The sequence below is a fragment of the Pelodiscus sinensis genome, chromosome 1 (assembly GCF_049634645.1).
Source record: "Pelodiscus sinensis isolate JC-2024 chromosome 1, ASM4963464v1, whole genome shotgun sequence".
In the NCBI taxonomy this organism is placed as follows: domain Eukaryota; kingdom Metazoa; phylum Chordata; order Testudines; family Trionychidae; genus Pelodiscus; species Pelodiscus sinensis.
In genome coordinates, this window is record NC_134711.1 from 1,941,132 (window position 1) to 1,952,388 (window position 11,257).

Here is an 11,257-nt window from a genome sequence, read left to right on the forward strand (position 1 = left end):
GGTCGATGCCATTTGGTTTTCAGCTCAGCACTTCATCCCAGAGGCAGCAGTGCAGGGATCGAAGAGCCCGGAAGACCTGTGAACCCATCCTGATGCTTAGGATGTGCAACAAGAACTTTTAAACCAGCAGCTGTAACATCTCTGCTAGAGCCTGCATCGAGGACTGGGAGATTCGGTGCATGTAACGTACTATTCTTTAACAACCTTACTCTCATGCTTTTCTTTCTTGCGATAATAAACCTTTAGTTTTAGATTCTAAAGGATTGGCCCAGCGTGATTTGTGGGTAAGGTCCAGAGGGTAAATTGGCCAGAGATCTGTGGCTGGTTTCCTGGAACCGGACAGAACTTGTTTGGGGTAGGTGGGATTGGGTGCTAGGACCCCCACCTTTGTATAGGCCCGGGGCCATCTGGGGCACGGATATTGCTGGGGTGTCGGAGGGGTTTTGCTCGGGAGGCTTCAGGCAGGTTGCTGAAGCGCTCTGTGGGACTGGTTTGTGGCCTGTTTGGAGAGGTCACCAGTCTGGGGGCTGTAAGGAGCCCCGGATTTGAGCAATTCACCCTGAGCGGATGCCCTCAGCTGTGCCCAGACACGGCCCGGTCCGTCACACAGCCCCACTCCCCCCGAACCCCTTCCCAGCCAGCCCTGCTTCCTGCTGGCCTGTTCCCCCCCGCCCAGCCAGCCCCTCTCCCACCCCCTCCCGGCCAGCCCAGCTTCCCGCCATCTCTCCCAGACAGCCTTGCTTCCCGCCTGGCCACCACCTCCCCCCGATCTGAGGTCATGTGTGTCCAGTATTTTTTTTGAAATCATCTGGTAACCCTAATTACAGTCCTCCGTGAACTCTTGCACATCAGACAGCCCACACAGGAAACATGAGCCAGGCAAGACGAGCGAACGTAGCCCACGTTATAACACAAGTACCAAGCAGCACTTTTACTACAGATCAAGGTGGAGTCACTTTCAAGTCCCCCGTGGCCTCCTCCAGTGCTCCGGGCAAGAGGTCAGGGGTCTCCTGACCCCTTGGTTCCCGTTGGTTCCCGATCTCCCAAGCCGACGTTTGCAAAAGCTCCTTTTCTCGCAAAGTGACACTTGGTTGTTTACTCCCCTCCTTGCCGCATCGTGCCCCAGCCGCACGCACCGCCGTCATCGAGCAATCCCTCCTCCACTTGATTCATTCAGCCCCTCGTCTACGCCGTCATCGTTAGCCGCTCGCCCCTTTTGCGGCTCTCACTTCCGAGACACGCAAGGCACGCCCGTCCCGCCGCCCCCAAGTCCTGCATGCCGGAGCGGGATCCTTCTGCACGTCTTAGCCCTGCTTGTTACTCCTGATCACCCTGAGCGGTTCCAGTGTTTTGTTAGCGATTTACCGTCTGGCCTTACCCCCTGGTCGGGGGCAAAACGTTGCACGGCCACACCCGTGTATTCGCCTGAGGCCCACCTGCACGCTCGCCAGCTCCGGACTTGAACAGGGCCTGGGCTTCTAAGCCAGACGTACGTCAAGCCAGGGACGGTCACGCAGACTGAGCAGGGCTCTGGAGGCGATTTTGAGGTATCTAAAAGGGTGTTACGGGGAGGAAGGTAGGAAATTGTTCTCCTTGGCCTCTGATGATAGAACAAGAAGCAATGGGCTTAAACTGCAGCAAGGGAGGATTAGGTTGGAGATTAGGAAAAGCTTCCTACCTGTCAGGGTGGTTAAACACTGGAATAAATTACCCAGGGAGGTTGTGGAATCCCCATCACTGAAGATATCTAAGAGCAGGTTGGACAGACACCTGTCAGGGATGGGCCAGATGGTGCTGGGTCCTGCCATGAGGAAACTGGACTCGATGACCTTTCGAGGTCCCTTCCAGTTCTAGTGTCTAGGATTCTAGGATTCTAAGATTGCCAACGGGCGCCCTGGTGAGCAGAGGTGAAGGGAAGGGCATGCCCCCGGTGCGCCACACCAGCAAGGGGTAGCCCGGGGCAGGCTGTCTAAAAAGCGGGCCAGAAAAGAGGCCGTGTGGGGGGATGGGAAGGAGTCAGCCCCCCAGAGGCCAGGCTGCCCCAGCCAGGTTTTCCCTTTCTCAGACCACAAGCTAAACATCACAAGAAGGAGGACGGACGGGCGGGCGGAGACAGAGGGACTAGCTAGAGCCCTGCGAAGTGGGTGAGTAGGTGGGTGGGTGGAGTCTTTTTCAATCCCCCCAAAGTGGCCTGGAGAACACCCCCGAGGATCCATCTGTGGCCCTTTTCCCAGCCCAGTTGGCAGCGGCTCCCTCTGCATTTCCCTCCTCCATGAGCTCCAGCTGCCGCCTGGATTTCGGGGACCCCTGGTGAGTTGTGAGGCACAAGACACCCCCCAGTGCAGTGCGGGGCCCAGAGCTGCTCCAGCTCTGATCCACCTGGGGCCCTCACAGCCGGGATGGAGCGTGGGCATGTGGGGGCGCAGCGCCACCTACTGGCTGTCAGAGGGGATGCAGGGCCGGGTTTCCCTTTCACATGCACCAGTGTCACACAGATCTCAGCCCACAGACATCCGAGGGGTGGTTCCTTCTCCACCCACAGGGCAAGGGAAATTGGCACCAGTGTTTGGAAACTGGCTTCTCTGCGGGACACGTCGGATTTGGGTGCTCCCCTGCCTTTTACCCCGTGACAGCCAGGTGTGACGTAGTGGGCGTGCTGTACACTCTGGCATTCACTGGGCGCTATGCTTGACCTGTGGACGACCCCTACTGGCCTGCGTCTGTAAGCACTGTCCAGCGGGGGGTCAGCCTGAGGGACCTCATGTCAGGTGGACCCTGGCCCAACCCGTTCTCAGGAGGCAGGGAAGGGTTTTGGACAAAGGGAGGGGGTGGTGTGGAGAAGGGACTGTCTTGGCTGGGAAAACATGAAGAGAAGAGACGAAGCTGAGTACAGGGGGGTCAGGGGCCTATGGATCGCTCCCACAAGGGGTCTGAGGCTGCCTGCCCCTCACTTCAATGCCCACATAGAACCGGGCCGTGCTGTACCTCGCAGAAGCAATACATTCTCTCTATTCTACTGGCAGGCGGTGTCTCATCCTGCTGCAGCCTGGGTGCAAGAGTTTGGGTGCAGGAGGGGATTCTGGCCTGGGGGAGGGATGGAGCAGAGGGGGCAGGGTGTGGGGGCGAGTTGTGACCTGGGGGAGAAGCAGGGGGTGCAGAGGGTTTGAATGGTGACCTGGGGAAGCAGGGAGTGGGGATCTGGAATGAGGAGTGGAGTGCAGGAGGGGGTGGGATGCCAGATGCAGCCTCTAGCCAGGAGGCGCTTACCTAGGCAGCTCCCAGCCAGCAGCCCAGCAGGACCCACGGAGCGGCTGGCTGCTCCCCGTGGCTCTCACTTGCATGGTCCCCGACTGAATTTTCTGGGGTCCGTGGCCCCCGACCTGGAAGAGGTTCCCCACCGCTGGCAAAACGACAATATCGAAACCGTTTGTGTTGGACGGAATGTTTCAGTTTATTTAAAATGACGTTTGACAAACTCACACGACAGCATTAAAGCGTTTAATCGGTTTAATCACATGAACGTGTCCTTTCTAACTGGTTCACATGAACGGTTCCCCCCAGCGGCCGCAATCGCAAAATAACTGGGTCAGAAGGACGTAATTAGTGGCGTGTTGCCATTAGCAACCGATTGGCTCTGCATTGAGCCAGGCGGGCCACGGGCCAAAAAGTTGGAGCCCCACGGCCCGACGGGAAGGAAGGAGGGGAGCGACAGAGCAAGGACAATGGACTTTTTAAAAGCCTGGTTTGTGCCCTAGTTGTGTGGGGCGGAGGAGGGAACGGGCAGCACCCGGGGGCCATGGCTGGGGCAGTGGATCTAAAGAGGATGCAAAGCTGATTTGCTTTGTGTTGGTCTGTCGATGCCGATGCCCGAGGCCTGGCCTGGCGAGGGTTAGTAACCCCACAGAGCCGCTGGGAGGGACCCCACCCCCGGACAGCCCTGGGGCAGGCACCGGCTGGCTGCCCACGTTTGCAGCGGAACAGGATTGGGGCTGAAAGCAGGGCCCTAGTCTGGAGTCTTCCTACCAAAACAGGCCCCCAGCACCACCCTGGGGTGCACACCCAGCCCCAGCCCAGCCCCCGCTCACGGGCACCCTGCTGGCCCAGGCTGTCTGCTGGTCCCATCACTGCAGGGCTGTGGGGCCCCGAAGAGTGGCTTCCCTAGCACCTGGTGGGCTCCCTGTACTCGAGGGCTCTGGGAACTGGGCACCCCCAGCAGGGCTTGTGACTCTGCCAGGTAAGAGGCCTTTACCCGCACCGCTGCACCCCCTTTCTCCCCACCTCCCCGGGAGCTTACAGCCCTTTAGGGAAAGACCCTCCGTGCTCAGATACCCTGAGCTGCCACCCCCGTGGAGAGCAATGCTGGGTTCTCGCACGCCAGCGGAGAACAAAGGGAGCCGCTTGATTTCCACCGCGCTAACCTCTGAGACGCCAGCCGGGGGGCCTGCTCCGGGAGCGACGGGTAGAGGAAACTCCCCACCGAGGTCCCGCGGGGGTGTGAGAAGGCAGCAGAGCTTGTGGGGAGGTTTGCCAGAGGCTTAGAGACCCGGAGGGGGGCTCCGTCCCCTCGGAGTGGAAACAGCCGTGCAGCTCCACAACGCTTCCGGCCCTCTCGGCCGTGGCTGAGCCACTGGTGGGCTGAGACCACGGTCTGTTGGGCTGAGCAGTCATGTCCCCTTGTGCTGCCCTGTCGATTTGCTGGGTCCTTCCGCCGCAGGCTCTCTGGGGCCAGGCTCCGTGGGGTCCTGGGGCATGTCAGGGGCTGCCAATACAAATCGCTAACGAGAATCACGAGAGGCAGCAGCAGGAAGGGCCCAGGGTCTGAATGAGGCAGGGACCCAGGATCCGGTGCAACACGCACGGCGTTGGTACAGGGGTGGGGCACCAGGGCTGGTTCAGAAGCAGGTCTTGGTGCGCCCCGGAAAGGGAGCGGATCCCCCATTTTCCCCACTTCTCCACCCTCCTGCTCTGCTGGTGCAATCAGAGGACTTCCTCTCCTCCCATGGGCGTTCGTTTGCGTTAATGAAGTCACGAATGGCCTTCGCCTCAGTGGTCTGGGAGCTCTGCTGGAATTTTTCTGCCACCTCTTGCAACCTGCTTTTCAGCTGTGGTCTCTCCAGGTACTTGTCTGGGATGGCGAAACCAGCTTTGTACATCTCAGCTGCCTTGGGCAGGGACTCCCGCGTGTAGAGGAGAAAGTCCCCCCAGTGAAGGTAGACGGCCTGCTGGCACCTCTTGCTGAGGGTGGACACCTCGCTCATGAGGTTGAGGTAAATCTCTTCTTGGTAGCCAGGTGTCTTTTCTCCGAGCATTTCAGCTAGCGCCAGCTTTGCAAACACAAAGGCGGGATCTATCCGCACAGCCTTCTTGAAGGCCTCTGTAGCAGCTGCCAAGATTTCTTCTCTCCTGCCCGTGTCGGCCACCGCCAGTTGTTGTTTGTAGCAGACACCAAGGTCGTAGTACAGGAGATGGTACGTGGGGTCCAGCGATATTGCCCTCTGTAGAATAGGAATTCTTTTATCTGGGAACTCTGCTTGAAAGAACTTGGCTGCATATCTCAGGACTTCAGGGTCTCGGCTATTCTGCACGTCTTCCAAGAGGGCTTCAGCTTGGCCTCTATCTCCCTTCTTAATGAACCGGGCTAAATACACCTTCGCTTCATAGTTATGTGGCTGTTTCTGGATAATGTCTCCCAACTTCTCTTTGGCTTCCTTCCAAGACACAGGATCAGACAAGTGGGTCCACAATGCATAGGCTGCGATTACCGACCCAGCAAGATATTCCCCATTGGCTTCGTCTTCTGCCAATGCCCTTTGGAAACACTCTGTGGCCTCTTGGCCGTGGCGGAAGCCGGCCGCCAGGAGAGACCAGCCTTTGTGTGCGTGGACCTCAGGGATCAGAGCTGCGTATGGCGAGCGGCTGTTCAGGGAGCGGCAGATCTGGCTCACCTGGTCCAGGTAACGCTCCACCACGTCGTAATGGGCCAGGTGATAGTAGATCCAGGCGTAGTTCCCGTAAATGACCAGGGCCTGGCGGGGGACGTTACCTGGGTGATCTCTATGCAGGAACTCTTCAGCTTCCCTAAGGCTTTGCAGAGCGTCCTCATATCGCCCTTGCAGGTGGCAGAGATAAGCCTTCATGGCCAGGAACACAGCCTGGTTCGGGTAGGGAGTGTGGGCAACTCTGAGAGCCACCGTATGGAGGATGTGAGCGGCGTCCACCTTGTCCCTGATTTCAAAGTCCCAGGTGAAGTGGCACTGGAGGGCCTGCAGCTTCTCCTTCAGCGGCAGGGAGCTGCAGAGAGAGGGGAAAAGAAAACTCGATCAGGGCTGCACGCTAACTTGGGGGGCAGTGGGTACTGAGCTCCTGCTGTGCAGCCAAACCCTTAGGCCTGGTCTCCACTACCAAATGTTGTCACCCAAACCTGCCTTTGGCAACAAAACAGGGGGAACGTTTTCACTGCGATTCGACTGCTGTCGAGGAAATCCCAATTTTGACAACAAAAACTTCCACCCTACAAGAGACTTTTTTTTTCTCTCCCCCCCCCGCCGCCGCCGTTTACTGTCAATGGAGAGCCAGTGTGGCCTCCGCTGTGGGTTTTGTGGAGAGAATTGGCTTCCGCCAGTATCCCACATTGTCTGCCCTGAGCCCTTTGCTCAGTGTTCTGTGACCTCTGCTGCCCTGCAGGCCTACGCCCCTCCCCTTTCAAAGCTCCGTGAAGTTTCAGCCACGGCCAGTTACCACCTTTCCCCGCACTGTACCTGCCCCCGCTTGTCCTATCACCTGCCTCTTGCAATGGCCACACTGGTCACTGGCACTGCTCTCAATGTTCTAAATTCTTATTTTCCACCAGCCAGACTCCCTGGTACCATGAACCCCCCCAGACATATCCGGGGGCGGGGAGGCAACCACAACCATCTAACCTCATATATGTGGGGATGTCCAGAAAGTGACCTGCTCTGTTCTGGAGAAGCTCCCCTAGTTCCGTCGCATTGCGCCCCCAAACCCCAGCCCTCTGCGGGAGGGGACAGTGAATCCCCCAAGGGAGAGCTCAGTCCCTGCGGACAGGAGGGGCCGTAGGAGCGTGGGGCTGACAGAAGGTGCTATGGAAGTGCTCAGTGCCGGTGCCACCACCAAGAAGGCCATGTCCGAGGAGGCTGAGGGACGGACGGATGGACACAGACCCAGCGAGAGGGAGGTGCTACCCGGCAAGTCACAGCCAGGGGAGCTGGCCAAAGAACAATGCAAATAGGCGTCAGCTCCGATGGCCAAGCGCTCGCTTTCGCCCAATGAGTCACCAGCCTGGAGAGTCACCAGGATGCAACGATACATGAGACTGGGCACACACACCTCCACCCCCGAGATTGCAAACTGGATTGCAGGCTCGGAAGCTGTCGGAATTAAGGAGCTGGACGGGTAGTCGACTGCCCGAGAAGCAGGAGCTAGTACTCAATCTCCCCTCCTCCCCCACCGCTCTGCACTCTTCAGATGACTGAGAGCAGCCGGCGTGCAAGGACACTGGCTTAGTCTCTGGTCCCCTGCTGGGTCTCAGGACAACCTCTCCGCCCCACCTCCGGGGCTGCCGCTCTGCGTTCTGAAAGGGACGGAGCAGCCGGTCCCGCGAGCCCCCTCCCATCCCTTTCCCCCGCTGCTCTTCATTAGGGACAAGGGAACCTCCATGCAAAGCTGCTGGCTCAGTCCCGCTTGCCCACCAGTAGCATCCCAGCTGGCAGCCAAGGGCAGTCCCCGCTGCTCTGGGCAGAGGAGCATCCATTCCAGGCAGCCCCAGCTGGGCTGGCAGGGCGCGGGGGAGCCTGGAAGGGAGAGCGGCAGCTGTGCTAAGGCAGCAGGTAGAGGACCGGGCGAGTTGCCTGCCTCCCAACAATGCCTTTGGGTTCCAGACCAGCGACTGCCGCTGGGTTTTCCCATCTGTCTGGGGACAGGACAGGCTTTGAAAGCCAGGAAGGGCGGACGCCGGGGCTTTGTTTTCTAGGTGTTCTCGTGGCGGGGAGGGAGAGGTTCCCGAGTAACGCGCCTGCCACGTTCTATACGGCGAAGCCTCCAAAAGTTTGCCTTTCCCCGCGGCGCTCTGGCCTGCAGCCTTCGCGGTGGGTGGGTCCGAACCGGCGTGCTCTCGCCGCCAGCTCCCCGTCCCTAATAACGCAGGAGGCAGCGGGGACGGGGGCTTGTGCGGAGACCCGGGGGACCGGCTGCTCCGTCCCTTCCAGGATGCGGCGCGGCAGCCGAGCTGAGACTCCGCGCGAGCAGGAAGCCAGCGCTGTCCCTGCCCTTCCTTCAGGACTAGGGAAATGCCCTCGACTGCTCGATTAGCAAATTAATCGCCACCTAACGTCCCGAGTCGGAATTTAGTCCCTGCTCGCGCTGCACCCTCCTCCCCCGGCGCCCCGGCCCCCTACCTCATTGCGATCGGCCGTGTGCCCATCCTAGCCCGGTAGGGACGCTCCTCTCCCGGCTCTGCCTTTCCTCCCAAGGTGTCCAAGGGCCCGGCTCCGGGAGAGACCCGCCTCGCGTCTGGGCCAGACTGGACTGTGCCTGCCAGAGGGAGGCTGCCCTTTATGTGCTGGCTGGGCGGCCGGCTGGTGACCTCATTGCTTTGGCTGGTGGGATGAATCGCAACCGAAAGTGAGAGTGAGCCGGGGAAAGAGAAACTGAAACTTCACTTTCAGCTCCCCGGCTGATCTGCAGCTTAGACCCTGCCTGGATTATCAGCTGCAGCAAGATAGCCAGGTGCACTTTGACCCTGAGCAAGATAGCCACGTACACTTACATCTGGGCGTGGGCGTGTGTGTCTATTTGGGTGTGTCCATGTGTAAGTGTGCATGTGTGTGTGTCCATATCCATGTCAATTTGTATGTGCGTGTCTGTGTGCGTGAATGTCCATGTGTGTGTGTCTGTGTGAGTGTTCATGTGTGTTCTCGTGGGTCTATTTGTATGCATTCATGTGCGTGTCTGTGTGCGTGCATGTCCATGTGTGTGTGTCTGTGTGAGTGTTCATGTGTGTTCTCGTGGGTCTGTTTGTATGCATTCATGTGCGTGTCTGTGTGCGTGCATGTCCATGTGTGTGTGTCTGTTTGAGTGTTCATGTGTGTTCTTGTGGGTCTGTTTGTATGCATTCATGTGTGCGTCTGTGTGTGGCTATGTGTGTGTATGTCTGTGTGTTTGTGTATGTTCATGTTTGTGTGTGTTTCTATGTCCGTGGGGGGGTGGGAGTGAGTGTGCATGTGTGTTCTTGTGTGCATGTGCGTGTCTCTGTGTCTACATGTGTGTGTGTTCATGTCTGTGCGTGAGTGTGCATGTGTGTTTATGTCTGTGAGGTGTTCATTTTTTTTAATTGTATCCTTTGGTATATATGGTTGTGACTATTTTCTTCCACTATTTGATCTGAGGAAGTGGGTCTGGCCCACGAAAGCCCATCATCTAATAAACCATCTTGTTAGTTTTTAAAGTGCTACATTGTCCTGCATTTTGTGTTCATTCATGCGTGTGTGTCTGTATGCACGTATGTCCATGTGTGCGTGTGCACTCACACTCACACGCTTGCACATGTAGAATCCCACCCTGGGCTTCCCAGCACATAAGGTTGCCAGGTGTCCTTTTTGTTTGCCCCCCCCCCCCCCCACACACACACCTTTTTTCCCCATCAACAGAATTTTTTCCCCGGTGTTTTTTTTGGAATGGGGGGAGGGACATTTGGGATTTTTCGTGAACCATCTGGCAACCCGACCAGCCCCCCGAGGGGTCACTCCCACCCCTTGCAGGCTGTGCACCCTCAGCCCCACAGCCCAGAGCAGGGACCAGTAGGACCGTGTCCCTACCCCCCGGGTGAGGCAGGGGCTCTCGGCTGCCTGCTGCTTCCTCGCCCTCTTTTGTGTCTTTCTCTTTCTATTTCCTCCCGGCCCCGCTCACTTTCATTTCTCGAGTTTCAGTCTCCTGAGTCATTGTGTGATGAGCTGGCAGGGGCCCAAGACGAGGCGGGACAGCAGGAAACCGGTCACACACACACACCCCCCGCGGACACCCCCCGCCCAAACACGCGCGCGCACACACACACACACACACACACACACACACACACACTGCAGCAGGAAACCAGTCACACACACACACCCCCTGCGGACACTCCCCCGCCCAAACACACAAACACACACACACACACACACACACACACACACACACACTGCAGCAGGAAACCCATCACCCACCCTCCTCCTGTGGACACTCCCCTGCCCACCCACCCACCCACCCACACACACACACACACACTGCACCTGGCTCTGTGGGACCCTGGCCAGGGTTGGAGGAGCTGGAGGGGCAGCGGCCGGACTCTGTCACCTCACGCCTGGCCTTTGTGCGGTTCCCTGCGGGGTTGAGGCCCTGGGATGCCAGGCTCGTGGGAGGGGCCCGGCTCCCCCCAGGCCTGTTATCCCGCCCCTGTTGCCAGCTCCCATCGGCCAGGTCGGCAGGGATGAGTCCTCCCCGATAACGAGGGACGGGCTGGGGGGGAAAGGCTTGTTCCGAACCAGCCCCTCCCCCCCCACACCCGGGCGTCCGGCCGACAAGCGGCAGGGCCCACGCGAGCGTTTTCGGCCACCGTGGACGTACCAGTCACTCCAGAAACCTTTCCCAGCGGTTCCCGGGGGGGGGGCGCTCATGGAAGCCGTGCACCCAGAGACGCACCCACTCCCTCCTTGCCCCGCATTGCACCAGGGTAGCACCCGCCCTAATGCGCACGCTCCATGGGAGCGCCAGGCAGGACCAGGCTGGGGTTTCTGGGGAGCGAGCGGGGGCCGCAGGAAAGGACTTTGCCTGCCCTGAGGGAGGGGGGTGCACTCGCGGAGTGGCCTGCGGTTCAATGTATTTTTAGATCCGAGGGAAATCAGCACAGCCCGGAGAGAGACACATAACCACTTCCCTATTTATTAAAAAGCATAAGCAATTCCAGCGAGGGTGGCCAGGAGTCTGGTTTGAACCAGACAGTCCGGGATTTGCGCTGTCTGCCCGGGAAACAAACGGAGAAAATACCAGACAGAGAATTGCCGGGTGTTTTCTAACTGAGTGAGTTGTATTATGATCATGAGTATCAGTGCGTAGTTGCGCACTGCCTGGCTGGTCGACACACTCACCCAGTGTGTGTGCGCCTACCAGCCAGGCAGCACGCAACGACGCAGTAGAGAGCAGGGGGGCGGGGGCCTGGTGGGATGGAATCTCCGGGGCCGGACTCGCCCCTGTGCCGTTCCCT

The 11,257-nt window shown here is 58.8% G+C and overlaps 1 protein-coding gene across 1 annotated transcript; it reads right to left on the reverse strand.

Moving 5' to 3' along the window:
- Nucleotides 1-3,437: 3,437 nt before the first annotated feature.
- LOC142827953 (interferon-induced protein with tetratricopeptide repeats 5-like) lies at nucleotides 3,438-8,559 on the reverse strand. Its single transcript, XM_075924655.1, has 2 exons — nucleotides 8,415-8,559; nucleotides 3,438-6,291 (listed from the first exon to the last, which is right to left on the reverse strand). Exons 1-2 carry the CDS (start codon nucleotides 8,438-8,440, stop codon nucleotides 4,893-4,895), a joined length of 1,425 nt encoding a protein of 474 aa, XP_075780770.1. The 5' UTR covers nucleotides 8,441-8,559; the 3' UTR covers nucleotides 3,438-4,892.
- Nucleotides 8,560-11,257: the final 2,698 nt, after the last annotated feature.